At 41.7% G+C, this 20511-nt stretch overlaps 1 protein-coding gene across 4 annotated transcripts in view; it reads right to left on the reverse strand.

Moving 5' to 3' along the window:
* The window catches only part of CPED1 (cadherin like and PC-esterase domain containing 1), a 144053-nt gene extending 130456 nt beyond the window's left edge, over window positions 1-13597 (reverse strand). The window contains exons 1-3 of one of the 4 annotated variants that reach the window (XM_042815426.1): window positions 13435-13596; window positions 12500-12966; window positions 332-518 (exon numbers count right to left, since the gene is read on the reverse strand). In XM_042815426.1, the coding sequence (XP_042671360.1) occupies window positions 332-518; window positions 12500-12751 (439 nt within the window). In that variant the 5' untranslated portion in view covers window positions 12752-12966; window positions 13435-13596. Of the gene's footprint in view, window positions 1-331; window positions 519-12499; window positions 12967-13061; window positions 13141-13205; window positions 13369-13434 lie in introns of those variants that run through there. The other 3 variants (XM_042815428.1, XM_042815427.1, XM_042815430.1) reach the window with 3 other exon arrangements.
* Between the last annotated feature and the right edge of the window lie 6914 nt (window positions 13598-20511).

Genomic DNA, 20511 nt, shown 5'->3' on the forward strand with positions numbered 1-20511 from the left:
ACAGTTTTACAGTGTTGCAGATATTTGTTACATATAATAAAATCCTCTAGTGAAGCACAGTTATTGGTGGAGTCAATATGAGAACTCATCAGGAACTGAAATGACCTAACCTGGTTCCCAAGACTGTGATGAATCACTGTTGCTTTTTTATAGAAGAAGTTTCTAATGGAAGAATCATCAAATTGTGAAAAATTATCTGCATAGCTGTAAAGGGTTAGAACTTGGCCTTAATCACACCAATAGCATATAAGCTTTACCTCTGTGTAAAAACGTTGGAACAATAGCTAACATTTAGCAATGAACTCATTAACTATGTCAAGTTTATTCTTACTGTGATAAGGGGCCCCATGTCTCAGGTCTTCCACCAATCTCCTGTTTTCAAGGACTGTGACTGAATATCCATGCTTTGCCAGGATGCGCTGACAGAGCTGATGCTCAGTTTTGCTGTGGGCAGGAGGTGCATACAGAACTGCTCTTCTCATACGGCTTCCAAAGTACTGGAGAACAGTGTCTTCGATCTACAGCAAACAATGCAAAGATAGTGGTTCTAAGACAGCATCTTTCAGGAGCATAATACATAGCTGTTGTTTTTCGCAAAAATACAGTAGCAAATTACAGTGACAATCTGGGAAGTATTTTTGGTGTAATAAAGAACTTCTGCCTTACATAAGGCATAAAAACAGGATGCTCCCTGTGGGAAACAGGTCACTAACATACGTAATAGTCTAGTTACTCTTCTGCAGTAAAAGCACCATTAATGGATGAGATTTTCTTTTGTGAAAAGTATTTGTCTTTGGGATTGAAACATACCAACATTTAAGAGATTTAATTCAGGACATTGTTAGTTCTTGGCAAGTTTGTGAATTTTAACCAAAAAGTAGTCAAAAGTATCTCCTCCAAAAACGAAGTTATTCCATGAATTCTAATTTTAGTAAGCTTATCTCTGGACACAGGAAATGTTACACAAACAAGGCACCACCATTTTTGCACAGAAGACCACACTGAAAAAAAGAGACAGATGTTTTAATATAAACAAAGCGTTCAAGATGTGTCCAGTTGTTTATGTGCCTGAGATGTAGTGTTCAAGTCACTCAGCAGTATGTTCAGCAGCTAGCAGGCACGTCTAACTGGCAGCCCACAGGCTGCATGCAGCCCGGCCCAGCTCACACTGCAGCTGCCTCGTGCTCCATGCCATCATAGCAGCACCTCTGCCCCTCAGGCCAGGAATACAGCTGTCACTCAGCACCAACTGAACATCAGTGTGCTGCTTAACCCCACCTCAGCAGGAAACCAGTTAGCACGCAGTGCAGCACTAACTCAAATGATGGCAAATAAGTTTATGGATTTGATACATCAGCTAAGCACGGTCCTCTGAACAGCGAAAAATATGCAGCTGTGCTTTCCATTTTGATAAAAGAATTTGAAGACAGTTTTCGAGATTCATAAAAAAAATCATCAGTCTTTTATTTATTTGCAAATCCATTTTCATTGAACATAATTATTCATGAATATTCAAATTGAATGTACAGAGTTGCAATTAAAAAATTGATCATATCTCTTTACCAAAGTTTCATAAGACTTCTCTTACCAGGGAGAAATTTCACACACTCTTTACTCATGTTAGTGCTTTTTGGCAGTACATACATTTGTGAACAATTATTTTCAAGGAAGCAGTACAGGAAGGTTTTGCACTTGGGTCGAGGTAATCCCAAACATGTATACAAACTGAGAGAAGAAGTCCCTGAGAGTAGCCCTGCTGAGAAGGACTTAGGGGGCCTGGTTTATGAAAAACTTAACATGAGCCAGCACTGTAGGCTTGCAGCCCAGAAGGCTAATGACATCCTGGGTTCCATCAGAAGAGGGGTGGCCAGCAGGGCAAGGGACATGACTGTTCCCCTCTACTCTGCCCTTGTGAGGCTGCAGCTGGAGTGCTGAGTCCAAGTCTGGGGCTCCCAACACAGTAAAGATGTGACGCTTTAGAAAAGGGTGCAGAGGAAGGCTGTGTTAAAGAGTTGGAGCACCTCTTCTATGAAATTAGGCAAAAGGAACTGGGCTTGTTCGTCCTGGAAAAGATGACACTGCAGGGAGACCGCATTGGGATGTCTGAATATTTAAAGGGAGCTTTTAATCGTGAGGGAAATCAACTTTTTTTAAAAGGGTAGATAGGACAAGGGGGAAGGGTTTAAAATTACAGGAGGGGAGATTTAGATTTGATTTCAGAAGGAAGTTTTTTACTGAGATAGTGGTAAGATGCAGGGACAGGTTGCCTGGAGACGCTGTGGATGTTCCATCTCTGGAGTTGTTTAAGGCCAGGTTGGATGGGACCGTGGGCAATCGAGTACTTGAGTATTCCCGTGGCAGGAGGGTTGGAACTTAAAGATCCTTGAGATCCCTTCCAACCCAAACCATTCTATGATTCTATGAAGAGTAAAATTTTATCAGAAATCTCTAATGAACACCTTAAGAGTTCACTAAAAGCTGCAACTACTGCCACAGAACCATCCTCATGCAGTACTTCCACAAAAACAGGGTCACATAGCTTCCACTAGCTTTAGAGTTTTGTTGCTCTCTCTTTTATATATTTTAATAAAAACATTAAAAACTGAAATATGTGTTGTTACTTATATACATTAACTACGTAGTATATTTTATGAGGGCTCCTCGAAAAGTAATGCACCTGTTTTACAGTGTTGGCTCACAACATCAGAGATGGATGTTGGTGGTATGGCACAGAGGATGAACCTTCCCACTATTACATGTTGTTGCCATGTGACAGATGGCAGCACAGGGGCAATCTGACAAAATGGTGGACAAAATGGTGCCTGACATAGAAGAGCATATGAAGCAAAAGTTTGTCACTGAATTCTTCCATGTGGAAAAAATGGTACCCACTGACATTCATCAATGCTTGCTGAACTTTAATGGAGACCAAACAGTGGATGTACACACAGTGAGGGGTGTGTGGTGCATTTCAGCAATGACAAAAGCGGGTCCTCTCCGCTGGTGATTTTTATGAGTACAGCATGAAGCCTCTTGTTCATTGCTGGTGAAAATGCATAACAAATGGTTGTGACAGAGTTGAAAAAGTGTTTGAGCATTTGCTCTATTAAATATTGTCATTATGTTCTCTGTATCAATTAGAGTTTTCATTGAAACAATTAGGAGGCATTATTTTGGAGCAATCTTTGTACATGCAGCCCAAGACAATTCCTCTTCACTCGGTGTAGCCCAGGCAAGCCAAAAGGTTGGACACCCATGAGTTACAGGATGCAGTTTTAAGTTTTGCCTTGCTTCAGTTAAAGCTCCTCTATGGCAGAGAGAGCTACAAACTATTTTAGAGTGCTGAGCCTTAATGCCTCTAATCTGTTTGCGTTTTCCAGAGCCGACATCTGCTGTGGAAAAGACTGATGTAATTGATTAGAGGATCCTGAAATACAACTAGGTACAATGCTATCTAAGTCTTGTACATAATAATTGCTAAATGTGCAACCCCAAACTACTCAGTCACTGAGATAAATAAATGATGATCACATGCTAGTCAGAGGAAGCACAAATAGCACATGCTGAAGTCACAGGAATTATGTTACGTAACCCTGTCAACTGTCCTCTCCTGTCCTTGCAGTATTTTTAAAATGCGTCAGTCCTGCAGTTAACACACTGCAGTTTCCCTACCTTGACATGCTCCACTTCTTTCTCATGCACTCCTTCACCTATTATTCCTCTCCTTTTCTCTCCTTTCTGTCCCTCGGGTAACTCCAGAAGCTGCTGGCAGAGGTTCCCCTCCACTTCCTCCTCTCTCCCCCCCTGTTCCTAAACCCAGCCCTTGTCCCTGCCCCCCCCCACACCACTCCCCTGTTGCCTTCTCCACAGCATTACTGCTGCATAACATCACATGCTGCGTGACCAGATGTTTCCCACTTTCCATTTCACTTGCAACATGGAAGAAAATCAATGAAGAGAGCCACCTTCAGCTTTATTTTGCAAACAAATTCACTTTTCCATCCCACGCATGCTGCAGTGGCCAGCACTGCAGGGTGAACCAAGGACACATGAGGAGCACTAAGGAGATGCAACCCAAGACACATTTGTGTCTGGTTTCTGGCATGCGTTTGCAGCTTGTCCCACCGACACCCCTCCCCATGCAGCTGAGACTGTCTGCTTTCTGGAATAAGTCCCACCTCAGGCTTTATTGTACTCTATGTGCATCTCCCTTCACTCTCCCTTAGCACTTTTTTTTTTTTTTTTTTTTTTCATTCAGCTAATAAAAGCTGCTATGAAAATATATCTGCTTAAAACAAATGGTAATAGCTTTTATTGTGAGTACCCCATGACAATTTTATTCTCCCCTGCAAGCAACATTCCTCAGGCTCTGTGCCAGCATGGCTGCTGCCTCGCAGACCACACCTGTGGTGCCAGGCCTCGGTGCCATGTGATGCTGTGTGAGCAGCTCCTCCCCTTCCCACTGAAATGTGTTCTTTTCTCTCGTTTAGCAGCTGCAAATCCTTCTTTAGTGTTCCTTTGCTTTCCAGCACTGATGTCCCCCTCTCCGCTTTCCCAACCATGAGGCTGGGGGAGGACAAATGATGCATGGAGGCCCTGTGAGCCCACGGAAGCCTCGTTGTGTCGCTCTCACTTGTCCCACGGGAGGGCATAGGCCAGTCAGAGCCTCAGGCCGTGGGTGTCTGAATCTGCCTGACGCAGGCCTGAGAGGAGGGGGAAGGCCTAGCTGGGGACAGACCTTCCTATGCCTCAGACATTGGCCAAGAGATTCACCACTTCTAGCTGCTGACTCTCCAAAAGACATGATGGGATCTTTGGGACGCTGAGACAACTTGGAGCCCTCAAGTTAAAATCGTCACCTGCTGTCTAACCTACCACTGCTAAACAGTATGAAGTAGCTCACTGCCTTTTACGGTGCTTGCTTGAGATCCACGCGTAGCGTTGCCAAATTTATTTCCTCTGCCCTCTCCTTTCCTTTCAGAGCTATTTGCAGTCCAGGTTAAAAGATTCACTGCGTTCTATTTTCTTCCCAAGACAGTGCAATGTAGGGAAGATTTTTGTTGTTTTTCAGCTCCTCATCAGAGAGATAGATAGAATTTAAAACATTTTGGCCAACTTCACGCTTGTAGCAGATGATTCCGTATTTTTTTTCCAAAGCTGTACATGAATTGTATTACACCGCTAGCCATGCTGATCTAGTTACATTTCCAATACTAAAGCAACAGCAGTCATGCTTCTGCACTTAAGGAGTCTGCTGGTTTTTATAAGATGTTTCTCAGTCATAAAAATGCAGTCTGGGCAGAGGGTTTGTGTAACAGAGGCAGAGTACAAAAGAGGAAAATAAGTTATTCCCATATTTTCACATTTTATGGTCCTGATTATTATTTTTTTTTTTTTTTAATTCATATAACTTTAATGTGCATCAGGCTTAGAAAAAAAAAATGTTTGATAACATTTTAAATATTTAGGTGTTAAATAGAAAATGCTTTAATACTCAAACCATTTTGTTTCCTCTTCTTCAGTTTGAAATTTCAAACTATTTGTTATCATTTCAGTTTACAACAGTCAGTACACCTATGTGGAAGGGATTGGTGATGAATTCCTATGCTCTTCACCTTACCAAGAGAAAAATGTGGCTGTCTTCACTGAAATTAATGACGCTTTACAGCAAAGATGAGATTTGCCATATGATACAGGATAAGATGTTCGTCCGCTTTGACATGATATACCTGCTGTTACAACAGCTTGCAAACCATTGTTCTTAGCTAAGTGGCTGACCTCATTTTAGTGCAATTGGCTGTTACACAGATGACCTACAGCCTTAGCAACTCGTCTAAGGAAACATGATGGACTCTCTGGAGCATATAAAAATGCATGAAAATGAATGTTTTAATTTTGTTTTCAGTTTACAGAATAACTTAAAAAAAAAAAACAAAACTTTTTTTACAAAAACCTATCTATATAAATGCAGATTCCTCTGAGGTCTTAACAAACTAGATCAGCAGCCAAATTGCTAAATTTACATAATGAAAATGTTCAAGAGTTACTTGACTATTCTTCTTGTACTGAAAAAAGACATCTACTACCTGAGCTGTACTTCCTAGTTTTGTCTACCTGCAAGTTTCACATCACTATGACGTTCTCTGTTGAAGAGAAAATGTTTTGACATGTTCCTTTAAACAAGTTTATCCACTTCTAGGTTACAAATGTAAAAAGACAGAATAAGTTTTATTAGTCTTTGAATCATTCCTGTATTTTACAGAATCTGGTTTGCTCTAAAAATCCAGAATTTGGTCAGTAATTGAGTCCTACATCATGTAATTACTGTTGTTTTGGCCAAGAAGAAAATAGCAAAGATATTTCAGATTGAGGGGAGAAAAGCAGTTTCTTGGCGTTTTTTTTTTTCAGATTCCAAAAAGGTTGCATAATTCCATAAATATTGATGCATTTTCTCTGCCTGGCAAGGAAGCAAATATACAGTCTGAAATCTTGCCATATAATTTAATTGACCATCGCTTCAACTGCAGAAACAAAATTCTTGTTCCTAAAATAAGGGTTCATCTCATGTTCGCCTTAAAAACTGTGACTACTACCCAGTTCTGATGGGGTTAGCCCCTGTGTCAGTGACAGGCAGCCTTTCTTACAACAAGCTTGCCACTGCTGTGATGGCTTTGTCCAACAGCTTTGAACATTTTGACTTCAATTTACTTTTACCCTACTGCTTTCTACAGGCACTGCCCCCTCCCTGGAAGCATTCAAGGCCAGGCTGGATGTGGGGCTTTGAACAACCCTGTCCAGTGGGAGGTGTCCCTACCCTACAGCAGGGGTGCTGGAACTAGATGATCTTAAAGATCCCTTCCAACCCAAACCACTCTTTGATTCTGTGATTCTCCAAAAATATACACGACCAACTATGCAGAATGAAGGCCCTTAACAAGAAAAGCGAGTACAGAAGAAATACTACGAAAGAGAACCAGTCTTCCATAAGAAACACCAGCATTATTAGTATATATTTACAGGTAGAGCTCAAATTTCTACTTAGCCAGCAAAGGCACCTTCATTGCTAAATACTGCCAGGCACAACTACATTTCCATAAATTTCCATGAGTAGTACTCCAGAGGCACAATCATGCTAATATTAGCTAACATTAATAAGAATGATAGTAACTTAGCATGTGGTTCTAATGCCCTAAGTGGTTCATTTACAAAACTGTGCAGACCTTTATTAATTCCAAATGTGACTTTTAAATTCTTTTTCATGTTTGCATGAAAGCTTACAGAAATAGTAAGCTCGTTCATACTACTGTTGTATTTGGAGTGCATATAGCCCCTTTATCAGGAATTCCCAAAGAAGTTAATTTCCTGCCTGGAGGACACTTATATGTGTTGCCTTTATTATTCTGTTAGATTTCCTAATAAGAAAGGACTGGGTTGTAGAATAAAATGGTTGGAATGTTATTCTCCTTCCAATTGTTTGCTGAGAAAATACAGAACAAGCAACTAAATCATTGGCACTATGACAGCTGGTGTCTGATGACTTCAGAAATCTAGGAGAAAAACTAGAGTAATTTGTACAGTCATCACAGCACTCTGGGCTAGAAGTACAGAACTCAGTTTTCAGAATGCCTTTGCTTATGATTGCATGTAGACTGGCACCAACTACTTTGTGCTGGGAACAAATGATGAGCCAAATCCTACCAACACAGCAAAACAGATGATTTTAAGGACAGGAGTCCAATGAAGCACATGAACGAGATTCCCTCCATTTCCTCCCTCCAGTTGCTGCTGATGCATCTTTCTCAAAGTTTTCTTCCTGTAAAGTCTCCACCCTGCCCTCCTTCCTGACTGCTACCACAATAGATTTGCCCTTTATCACCAAAATATCTCTAGCTATTTGCACAGTAAAAAAATAGCCATTTCCTCAGTGCCTCTTGCAATTTTACACTGAAAAGGGAGGGAAAAATGTTCTGCTTTCTTAGTGTGCAATGTGGTATCACTCCAAGGAAACCACTTGCTGATACAGTACCATCTGTCAATTGCTTTCTGCTAACTGAGGTTCATACTAGCAAAGTTTTCCACTTCATTTTCTCTTTTTGAAAGTTTTTCTTGGAAGGATTATTTTTCACTTACTGCTTTCTAAAAAATGGATGTCCTTTTAAAGATGAAATTTATTTCTAAAATATGTAAAACCTTATTATGTATAACGTAATATTTTCTGTTCAGAGCTCTCAAGACACTCGACTTCTGCGTAACAACAGAAATCACCCCTATTCATTTTATTACCTAGCTTAACTTCTTCTTCACATTTACATTTCAAAAGTTCCTACCAGCTTTGTCTTCTTTTCTCACCACTTCTGTACCTCCTTCCCTTTCTCCTCCCCAATGCAAGTTTCTTCCATGCACAACCTGCCCTCCAAGGATGCTTGTAATTCACAGCTACAGTTCTTCACTCCACTTCCCTCACTTGCCCCAACCAATGCCTTCTTTCCCTGTGCTTTGTTCCACAACATCACTCCCCTGTCCCCTTTCTTACTAATCACACTGACTGAAGTATATTCCATGCAGAATAACAATAGAAAAAGAGACTCTAATGCCTTTAGGGAATGAAATTCATCAGATTTGCTTTCAAATGCTTGCATTAAGGACCATGGAATTATACGTTTATTTACATTAACTAGAAAGCTGGGACTCCTGACTCTGACTAGGAAGAGTACCACTCAAGGAAAGAAGAATATTCCACTCTAGATGTCCAAAGTTATGGTAACAATTTATCTGTTCCTCACTCCTGACTGTACCTTTTAGATCCTAGCCTGATAACCTGTGTAAGATGCTCAACAGAATCCTCCTATAGATCTCACCATTTGTATTCCTCACCCCCCAACAAAGTACCTCAGAGATACAGTCACATTAGCTTTCATAACACTCACTCACAGCAAATTATACCCTAACAGAAATGTAGAGACAACTTTTTTTCAATCTGCTTCTTATCTTTCATTGGTTGAGAAGCCAGCCTTATCCACTCATTAAATTCTCATTTAATCAGCTGCTTCTCATTTGTTTACTTTTATTCCTTAGGTGGTCCTAAACAGACAGGAAATGTGATGCAATGATGTGAGTATCCATGAAATAATCTCCAAGACCCATCTTAAAATCTTAACTCTCTTTTATATGCTGGTGTGTTTAGAGAACTAGTGTGCTGAAAATGTGCCTAGGACATAAGCAATGCTGTTTCACTGCCTCCTTGTAATAGCAGAGGTACTATGTCTAACTAGGCAAAACATACTGCTGCACAGAGACACCTAAGTTGGCCTAGGCTGATTTAATTCAGAGAGTGGAAACGCAGCTGTGACCAGTTAATTAGAAGTGAGAAGTAGCTGAGAAGCAGAGCTAGAACACTGTAATGAATTTTACATCTGTTTGCTACCAGAGGTATTTCTGATATGGTACTGCATCACACAAACCCATACTCTAGGCTTTTCTTGTTTGTTTGTTTGGTTTTTTTGCTGATAGCAGTTTAGACACTCCAGCATCATTTCTCCTCATTGCTGGTAAATATGTTGTGATGTAAGAGGTAAGAGTCACTGGCTGAACCTAAGGACGGCTTGAAGCTGGATGTGCTGGCTTCCTGTCACACCTTTACTGCTCAAGGGTCACCACGATAATTCTGTTCCTCATGCTACACATATTAGCATTTAATTTTGTACTAGTAGATGTTGATCTTTGTTCATGAGAAAACAAGGCTGTGAAATGAGCTCTCTAGCAGCTTTTTAAAATCCTGTAATGTGTGATACTTAACAGAGAAATACCATCAGCTCATTCAGGCTTTCCAGACCATAAATGAAATCTACATTTTTGCAGTTTAATAAAGGTTTGCAATATGTACCTAACGGTAATGGCTCCATCCCAGGGTATCTCGCACGTAGTTAAAAACATATTTACAGACCAAATTGGCAATTTTCAGTTGAAAATCTGCAAAGCTGCAGTTTTCTTCATCTTCCTGCAGTGGCTCATAAAAGGTGCCAGCTTTTTCTTTTCCCTTTTTGAAACAGTTGTGCAGTGCGTACCCTAAAGGGAGATATTATCAGATTTTGGAAGGGATTTTGCACAGGCAGTAACAATCATCACCAAATTCTCACATCAGCCTCCATACAATACTGACTGCTTCTCTGAAGGAAGCAGGAATTAAACCTGCTCTTCCCCAGTCAGAGGAGATTCAGTCATAAGATGCTATGGCGCAAAATCCAGAAGCACTGCATATTATCTAAGCAATATTATCTTCAGTAGGGTCTTCTATTCCTTAGAACTTCTTATTAATGAAAATTTATTTCATAAAACATGTTTCAGTATTTCCTTTAAGTTACTGTATAAATGTACAAAAGATAATTTTCAGTGAGTAACTTTGGGCTAGTCACTGAACAACAACACAAATGTGACTCGTTAACTAAAAATGTGAATAATTTTTAGACTATATTTTAGAGTATTTCTCCTGATTCAAAGATGAAGATTTAAACCAGGGCTGCAATGAAAACTTGTTTCCAGCTAGCTACTGCGGGTAGCCACATGACTGTAAAATAAAACACTGAGAAGCTTCAACCATTACATCTGTCCTAAATGTGGGCTGGGTATCCAGTAAAATCAAGCAAGATAACATTTTGGCTGTTTGAATAAGCAGTTGGTGAAAATACACAGTTCAAGGACACAGTGTCAAAACAAAGTGGAAGAGATTTTGGGAGATGTTTGTCTTTTCTGTTCCCTGAGATGATTATTCAGCCCACACAACCAATGGAGTATTCTCTGAAAACAGAGAGCAACTCAGAGTAACATCCCAACATGTGCAAAGCATTTTGTTCATAATGCTCTAGAGGAAACTTTCAAGACAAACAGAGAGCCAGCTATGGGTGGTCTTTGGAATGTGAAGAGGAATGTTTCAGTGTAGCACAGGCTTGGAAAACATACCTACAAGGGCTAACATACGCGTTTAAATCTGTGCTCCAGGTTCAACATGTGTGTGAGTGACATCCAACCAGGCATGCTGGAGGGCAGTAAGCACAGCGCGCTGCATGAACATAAGCTTTCTTCTCACTTCAAACAGCCAGCAAACCTAGTTCGAGTCAATCTGCATTTCCCTTCAGACCAATTGGAAAATAGGCGTTACAGATAGTTTCAGCTAAAAAAACATACAAGCAAAGTTTTGTCATTTATCCACCAGTTCTTACAGAGTCTAGAAATTCTCTTTGCCGTGACACAAGTGAAGAGGAATGGACTGTGTCAAAAGTGACATTATGATGAAACTCATGCTGTCATGTATGCTTACTTCCCTCTACGTTTTTGTACTTCTTGTCACACTGAATAAATACGTGTCTTGACCTGGAGTACTAAAGGGTCATTAGCATGAAATTATGACAGATGCAATAGAGAGTAGATTTCTGCTACTCAAAAGAAAAATCTCTTTGACCTTTACATGAAAAAAATCCATTTTTTAAGACTTAAGGTTAAAGAGTACATGCCAAAGTTATTTTGTAGATCTGCTTTTCACTGTTGCAGAAGATGCTCTCCTAAAATGAATATTACTGACCTTGAACCCTATCAGCCTTCTCAATCTGCCTGTATTCTTAGAAACTTTAACTTCTTTATATGGAAACTGTCTATAATCTGGGATGTCACAGATTTATGTTTATAGTCCTGATACAGTTGTACATAAAATGCCAGCGTCAATGATGATGTTACAGGGAGGTCTCTGCTGCACGATTAGCAACACTCTGTAGGACTGAAGAAAACCTGAAACATTTGTGCTAATGCTGATCACAGATTCCAGAGTAAAAATAACTGCCTTGGTCTGGAACATTTAACAAACCACATTTTCCAACTAAAATAACCGCATCTGAATTTGTTAGGCTTAATACCCATCCTAGGAACTCTGTGTAAGTTAAACAGGAGGCCAGGCAACCTAAGGACAGAGGAGAATTTGTGGGATGATTCCAAAGTAAATTGCGTGATTTGAAAATGTGGCAAGCGCTTAAAAAAAAAAAAAAAAAAATCAGTTAAAAGTAGCTTTCCAGCATAATTTCAGTCAAGTTCAAAACTGACTGGCAGATAACTTTAACATGAGGCAACTACTGCTTTGCAGCTAGTAGCCGCAGACCCCTTCATGAAATCCCACTGGCTTGTGATTTATGTGCGCATGCTAGAAAGCCTCTGACCCGATTCCTAAAGCCAAAATAAAGTATGGCCTGTGCAGCAAACTGGAATCTCCCTGGAGCCACAGAGTAACGCCGTGCTTCAGTCAAAGACTCAGGATTCATGATTGCAACACCACACCGAGGAGCTGGTAATGGAGACATGCTTGCACATATGTCGCTGTCATATCACACATTTGTTTGTACACAGAGCTCATACTTCCAAGCTCAGGTTAATTTTAGCTGGACTCGGATGATCCTATCAGACCCCTCATCCCTCACTGTGTTAATTATTGCTCAGCACTCTCTGCCAGCTGACTTACCTTTTTCAATGTGTGTGAATCACTGATGGGGAAGAAGCAGCGTGTGTCGCTGGCTGCAACCTCCTTGTATCTTCCTTGCTGTGTTTTACTCTGTTTGTTCGGGGAGATCCCATTAACAACTGCTGAAAGGAAGCTGTTGGTCATGAGGGGAGTCAGGGTCTGGCAGAACAGGCAGACGGCCACCACCAGGGCCAGGAGGAAGGGGCGAGGGCGACAGAGCCTGCGGCACCTGGGGCCGTGCCCACAAACCATGGCCAGTGTGCTGTCCTCACTCCACCCTTGGCCACATTGCAGATGCAGTAGCCATGTCCTGACAGGTAAAAATGCCAAAGCGGGCTTTATCCACAGCTACGGAGCGCTTTCCCCATTCCCGCTGCTGAGAGCTTTCCTGGTGCCTGGCAAGAAGTCACCGCGTCCAGAAGAACAGGGTCCTGTGAACTGCCCTCCCATGGGGCTGTGGGAACAACCTGTGGGAAAGAACAAAAGTGAGAAGAAGCACGCCATGGCTCATGGGGTGCTCTGCTTGGAGCTGTGCCGACCTCCATGCACCAGGAGGACAGACCTGGTGGCAGGCAGGTGGGCAGAGGGGATCTGCAGCTCCAGCCTCGCGGCAGGAACTGCTCAGCCAGATAGCATCTAAGAATGCAAGAGGTTAAAGCTTAACATGCTCTGTCCACAGCCAAAAAGAGTAAGAGAGTGTACCAACCTCTTGAACAATCGTTTGCTGTTTTTTCTCTCTCGCATTCTCAATTCCCACTTTGTTTTTATAGTTCCTTTCGGTCCGGTCCCTTTAAATTGCCTCTTTCCTGTCAGTACGCACAGACCTCACTCTAAAAGCGATCAGTTATCTAAAAACTGACAGACTACAAAGATTTTCCCTTGCATTTTGTTTCATCCAGATTGTGAGTTCAAAGTTACGAGTTACGCTTACTTACTCAGCTCTTATCCCGTTAGAAGTTTTCCATTCCCCTCTAATGGGCTGCTGATTAAAACCACTTGGTTGGAGCCTGGCTCATGATCCCAGCTCGTCTCACACACTCCGAGGCAGGCACACGCACATACACACACCATCTGAAGCCAGTTGGACCACAGACTTCATATAAATAAAGGCTGGACTGCTTGGAGGGTGGGGCTAAGGGAGCTCAGCTCGGGGCAGGCTCGGGGCTGGAGACGCAGCCCTGCAGCGGGTGGGGAACCAGAGGTGTCCTGCTTGCTGTGTGCCTCCAAAATACCGGCACTGCAATTTTTAGAAAACTGCTGGTACAGCAGTCGGGCTAATTGAAACCAGAAAAATATCTCCAAGGCAGAAGAAATCTGAGCAGCACCTGCAGTATTTTACTCCAAATTAACCAAAATGTTGCAAAAGGAAGCAGGTTTGCTTGGATGTGTCACTGGCGAAGAAGTTGTCAGTACTTTTCCATAGTAGATACGCTAGCTCGTAGCAGAGTATAAATAAAACTTCTTACTAATGTTAAGGAGAGAAAGAAAGGAAGGCAGGCAAAAATAATCCAATGAGAGCACTTTGTATATCAGCTGCAGAAGGTCTTAGTTACTACTTCCCCCTGCTGACGTGGGACAGGGACGAGACAGATGGGAACAGTTGAAGAACTCTGTTATCTTTACAGACCTAAACTTCTCAAACAATCGAGTTCCTTTAGCTAAAAATATCTGTGTGCACGTCATCTCTGTTATCCTCCATCCTTAGTTATTTTTGAAGAGTTCTTCCTACACTGCCTCATGTATAAGAAATGGCAGATGCTAAATTGCGATATCCCTGGGCCAATCTACACAAAGTAAGAGCAGCAGCATTAGCAAGTCAGAGGTCTACATACAGCAATGAGAGCAGAGCATGGATTTGTTTGAAGTGCTGCTATTTATTCATCTTTCGTATCTTCTCTTCTTGCAAGCTAAAACTGTCAATTTGCATATATAAAAGTGCCACAGAAGTGATTCAGTACCTCACGCAGAACCTCAGCTGGCACAGGCATTGCATTTTAGCATTCTGTCTGGGGCTGTCTTGTATAAATCACAAGGTTTTTAAGTTATCCTGGGCAGGAAAGGGGTACAAAACCTGCTGGTACCCGCCAGTGATAGATGCTTTCCATCCACCCAGAAGATGCCATTTCAGCTCTGTAGGAATCCCCTGCTTGTGCTTCCTCTCCCAGCACACCAGCTCCCACCCTCTGGCCCTGCTGCTGCCAGCCTGTGCTGCAGAGCCTATGATGAGCCAGCAAACTGGGCCAATGGCTGCATCCATGCCATACAGTGGAGAGGCACCCGGGGAGCTGGTGCACTCAGAGGAGCTCTGCAGAGACACTGCAGGAATCACAGGACCCCATTTGTGGAGGAGAAGCACAGCAGAGTTGCTTTACTGTTGCTTTACTCTTGTAAGAGTTTGCCCTGTGGCACGCTCTGCTTTCTGGGACTAGAACCCTCAGCTGTGTAGGTGGCATTTGCACAACTGTGAGCTTCTCCCAGCTTTCTACTGAGGGGATTTGTCAGAGTTTTCTATGCTATTGCTAGAAGACTTGACAAAAATAGCTTGATAAAGATTAAAGGCTGCTTAATGGCATGGACCCCACAGTCCCTTGCAGCAGTCCTGCATGAGAACAAAGTAATTGTCTCTACTCCCTCTGCTCCCTCAGCAGCCTGGCAGATAACTGTGTGCTCCCTCCAGCCTGACCTAATTTCCCCCTGTTCAGTTAATAACTGGAGGCTTTAAGCCCACGTTTTCCCCAGCATCTCAGAGGCACTTCATCCATCCTGCAACTCCTAGATTACTGAAAGGCTCCAGGTTTTCAGGGCAAGCTGGCAGATTTTTCTCATTTATTGCACCAAGGCTGATACTGCAAACACATAGAGGATGGGAGGTCAGCAGAGGGCAAGCAGATCTCTTTGTGTACTCCTCGGGATCTGCATTCTGTTCCTCTGATTTTCCCAGATGTTCCAAGGAGGGAGCTGGCTTTTTCCCTATGTTTTGTGGTTTCTTTTCATCACAAGAACATGCAATGCAATTTTCCTGAGCTGTAAATACTTCCTTCATTCACAGCTAGCGTGCAGTGAACATGATTTGTTGTCTTCTAATTAGGATTTCATCACATCTCTCAGCCCATGTCTACTGACTTATTCGGCCACATTTCAACACTGAGAATTAAGCTAGGACTTTTGAAAATGGAGGCTGACAGGGACTAGCATTGACTAATAAAGAACTAGGCCTTCAGTGCATAGCGTTCAAACAGCCACAGAACACAATTATCTGTAGGATCAGAAATATATAATTCTTTGTACCCACAGATATATGTATATATTTCAGACTTCACAGAAAGCCACAGATCTTTTTCTGGCATCCCAAACAATTTAGGGATTGATTTGCTATTCAGTATTGCTGGACCTGTCTGGCTCACCTCTCCCTGCTCCTTCCGCTCACACTAGACTGCACACATGGATGCTCCCTGCAGAAAGAAGTCAGCTGCAGTCCAGCTCTGCATGAGGCAAAGTCCTGTAGGGATCATTTCTGTAAAAACCAACCAGACATGAGTATCACAAGTGATCTCCCATGCTTGCAGCCAGAATCCCAGCTCATCCCCATCACCTGGAACAGGCGGTGTTGAATGAAACACTGGCACAGAAAAGACAAGAGGAAAATAAGACTTGATAAAAATTGCAAGAGACTAGGATTTGAAAGGGTTTAGCCAATATACCACACAGGCACCATTCATCATCTTGCTGTGGTTTTAAGCAATCCAGCTCCTATTCTTGCAGCTTTCATTTGACATTAATCTCTGTTTGTGCAGTGATGAAAGCTAGTGACCAATGAAGAATGATTTCAGTGGTCTTGGTAGTGACCTGGACACAAAACTGCCAAGAGCTAAGCAAGGAGGAAATATGAGGTGCGGAAAGATAGAAGGAATTTAAGGCCAGTTGAATATATCCTTTTTATGCATGCTTGACTTTAATCAGAGATCTAATGTGACTCGTCCTACAACTCTAAGTAAAATTAAGTCTAGATAAATGTGATTGTAAGATCAGAACTTGATGTAATAAAAACCATTTTGCGTCAACAATTTCACCATATAGAGTTTTCCAAGGAGAAGATATGTTTAAAAACTATTGCTGTTTTTTAAAGCAAGATACAGAGTTCAAAGCATAACATCCTAGAAACCGTTTTAATGATGAATGAGCTCAAAGAGATCATTTCTAACTGGGCTGATCATCAAGTCCTTGAAATTGCATTTGTCATTTTCACAGTGCAGACCTATATGTAATTTTTGTTGTTTATGGTCATCTTCCATGATAAAAATCCCAATTTCCATGATAAAAACTACACCAAAGGCGACAGATTCACACTAACTTCAAATGCTGGATTAATAGCACTCTGAATAAGTAAATCAAGTAAACCGTATTGGAGAGAGAGCAATGAGCTGCAGCCCTTCAGGGTTCTTGACTTCACCCCGAATTCAATCCAGATTGCAATTGGATTTGCATGTGTCTTCAGTCCTGTGTGTGGTCCCATTATGAACAGTGAATGAGGAATACTGGCACAGTGGAATAGAGTCAAGAAAATATATTTCATTACTGCTTTGCAAGTTGGAAGATGTGATACAAGAATCGAAGTTTAAATTAATTCCAGCATGGAAAAAAAAAAAATAGGCTCTTTCCCCTTTTTCCATTCATAGTCCACTGCAGGCCTCAATGATGTTGTAATTTTGTTCCACAGAACACTCCAGAGACAAGTTTTCACGTCTTCTTCCTGCTTTGGCCCAGCGCTCTGATCCTGGCTCACAGAAAAGAGCCCAGTAGAGAAGATTCTGCAAATTCTTGGAAGGCAAAAAAGCTGATGTTAACAGGACATGAGTATTAGGGGAGACTCCCCATTTGGCTTTGCTTTTCATTATTGCTCCATTGATTTAATCTTTTGTTTTTATGTAAAAGGAAGCAAATGAACTGGATTACACAAGCAGTGTATGCTTCTCTGGCCAGATGGTTTGCAGCTCCTTTATGTGTACATTCTATGTATAGTCCATTTTAGCTCTTTAGTCTGATGGTTTGTTGTTCCTTTTCTTTAATTGTGTAAAAAGCTGTCGTAGCTGAATATTGAACCTCAAGCAAGATGCTGTTGGATCTCCAGTTCCACGGACAGATTACCCAGTCCAGGAATTCCCTGCCATGGAAAGGGGACCTTATTTGTTGCCCTTTCTCCTGACTTTAGCATCTGTTCCAGCTCTTCCTGCCTTGTGGTGGTGCTCATTAAGTCCTTTGATCCTTACGTGAGAAAAATAAGTGTGCAGCGTGGTTGGTTTTCCAAAAAAGAGTGTTGAATCAACCCTTGGAGAGGTCCTATGGTCCCTGGTGCTGGTACAAGGCAACCAGCAGGAGAGGGCAAATGAGGGGAGATGTCAGCAGAGGAGGGGAACAGGCAGCTCATCAGACCACTGTCTTCATCCCAGTTAACCTTAAGATTTAGGTAGGATCTGGGTCTACTTAGTTATTAGCCCAGAGATTTTTCTTTGTATCTCAGCCATGTTCTTTACTACTGTCTTTTGGTGCAATTTGGACACTGAAACACGTGGTTCTGTTTCTTTCTTTCTTTCTTTCTTTTAATAGCACAGAAGGCTGCTTGAGGTGTGGGCAGTGAGAAGCAGCCAAAGGCCAAAGTCTTTTGAAGAATAAAAAAATTAACATGTCAGGGAAGAAATAGATCAGCTAATTCCTTGCTTCTTCCTTCTCATTGTTACTGACTGTCTACACACACACCTCTTGAAGCAGTTATTCTGGTTACACATAGATCTATGGATTTTATAGCCAGTTTGATTGCTCAGACTCACTGGCTACTGCTGAGAGCAGCACAATGATCAGTGATAATCAAAAGAATGTTCAAATAGGCTGTAAGAACACGAACTTTATCTCTGGGTTTGAAGAACAGAAACAAAGTGAAGTACTCGTAGATTCTGAAGACGTTTGTGTTATTTTCTATTTTGGTATAATTTATTTTGTTGTGGTTCTGTGATTTTGTTCACATGATTCTGTGATGGTAGACATTTTTCTATTGTCCTGCTGATACCCCTTGTCTTGAAACCTCAGCTTGTACTGGTTTTGGCTAAGATAATTTTCTTCATAGTATCTGGTATCATAGCATGTTTTGGATTTGTAACAAAAAGTGTTGGTAACACACCAGTGTTGTAGCTGTGACTGAGCAATGCTTTCAGAGTCAAAATATTTTCCATTTCTCAATCTGATCATCTCAGCAAGTAGAGTGGGGGTGCATAAGGAGCTGGGAGGGGACAGAACCTGACAGCTGATCCAAACTGACCGAAGGGATGTCCCACACACCATGACAGTATGGTCAGCAATAAAAATTGCTGGGGAGGAAGCTTGCTAGGGCTGCCATTGCTTGGGGTCTGGCTGGACATCAGTTAGCTGGTGGTGAGAAATTTTTGCATCATTTGTTTTTAACTGGTTTCTTTTTTACTTTCTCTCTGTCTTCCTCTCTTTTTCTCTTTTTTCTCTTTCTCTCTTTCTATTTCTCTTTCTCTCACTCTCTCTTCCTCCCTTCTTTCTTTCATTTCTTCCTTCTTCCTTTCCCTTATTCCTTTCTTTCTTTCTTACATATTAAACTGTCTTTATGTAAACACATGAGTTTTCTAACTTATACCTTTCTGATTCTCTCCAGGGGACAATTAAGAAGTAAGCAAGCAGCTATGTAGTTTTTAGCAGCCTATGAGGGTTAACACACAACAGTTCTTTCTAGTGCCCAATGTGAGGCAGTAAAAGGTTTTGAGTTAGCAAGAGATTTGACCAGAACATGTTAGAGGAAACTTCGAATTTTTATATCTATTAAACTGCTGCTGGTTGTGATACTGACTTATTTGTTCTTAGTGTTGTTTCTGATTCATGCCATGCTCCTTTTTTGCTGTACATCGAGTATGAGACCTTGTTAAAGGCTGGTTTTGGCTTTTGCAGTTTGCAGTGCTGTGTAGCACTTTGTTCTTACATTGTGCCATGGAGAATTATGGTAAAAGCACTAGCCCTGAGCCTAATCTATTACTGAGGCCCTGCATTGCTTGTCTTGGAGACAGTTCACAATCACACTGTTTCCCTATTCTCTTCCAAGGGCCAAGTGCTGGAGAAAATAAAGAATGACACCTTCCCCTTTCTTCTCCCGTGGGGAAGATGTTTCCAGACTTACTGTAATAACTTTTTGGTATTTCAAGCCTCCTTGAGTAACCAGCAAAGAATCATACATTGTCTTGGGTTGGAAGGGACATCAAAGACCATCTAGTTCCACCCATCCCTGCCATAGGCAGGGCTGCCACCCCATCCCCACTCGGCTTCACCCAGGGCCGCACCCAGCCTGACCTTGAGCACCTCCAGGGATGGGGCATCCGCAGCTTCTCTGGGCAGCCAATGCTAGAAAAGAAATAAAGTGTACTTCTTCTGAACTTACTGATCCAACAGTTCATATTATTTCATGAGTCTGGTGACAGTATCATGATTACAGCAGAACAAGAGAATAGCTACCAATGTGGCACAGAAGTTATGTTGGAAAGGAACTACCCTTAAGTGCAAAACAACTTTTAAGCACTGACTTTTCATATTTCAAAAAACAAAGCTGAAAATTAAGTTTAACCACTTTTACAGTTAATTAAATCAAAGTGGGCAGAATAGATACAGTGAAGAAGGCCACACGGAATGTCTCCATTGCAGCTGGTACAAAGATGGGTGAGTCCTTTGTGTCCTGCCCCATATAGAGTCACAACTCTGCCCCTCAGCCCTACACAGCTTGCTCAGAACACACCTGATAGTTCTGTTCTGTGGGCTGGGAGAAAGTGGCTTGAAAGGTGAAACTGAGGGAGAGAGTGACATCATGCTGCATTGCTGTAATAAGGCTAGGAGGAAGCTGAACACCTTACTGCCGATGTGCGTGATCTGAACCATTTTTGATTGAATGGGTCATGTGTAAAGTTAGCATTCCAAAAAGAGTCAGTTGAAAAAAACAAGACATTTCTCAGGTC

This window comes from Centrocercus urophasianus, unplaced genomic scaffold (genome assembly GCF_019232065.1).
Source record: "Centrocercus urophasianus isolate 14NV4802_14NV808 unplaced genomic scaffold, USGS_Curo_1.0 seq_15, whole genome shotgun sequence".
In the NCBI taxonomy this organism is placed as follows: Eukaryota; Metazoa; Chordata; class Aves; order Galliformes; family Phasianidae; genus Centrocercus; species Centrocercus urophasianus.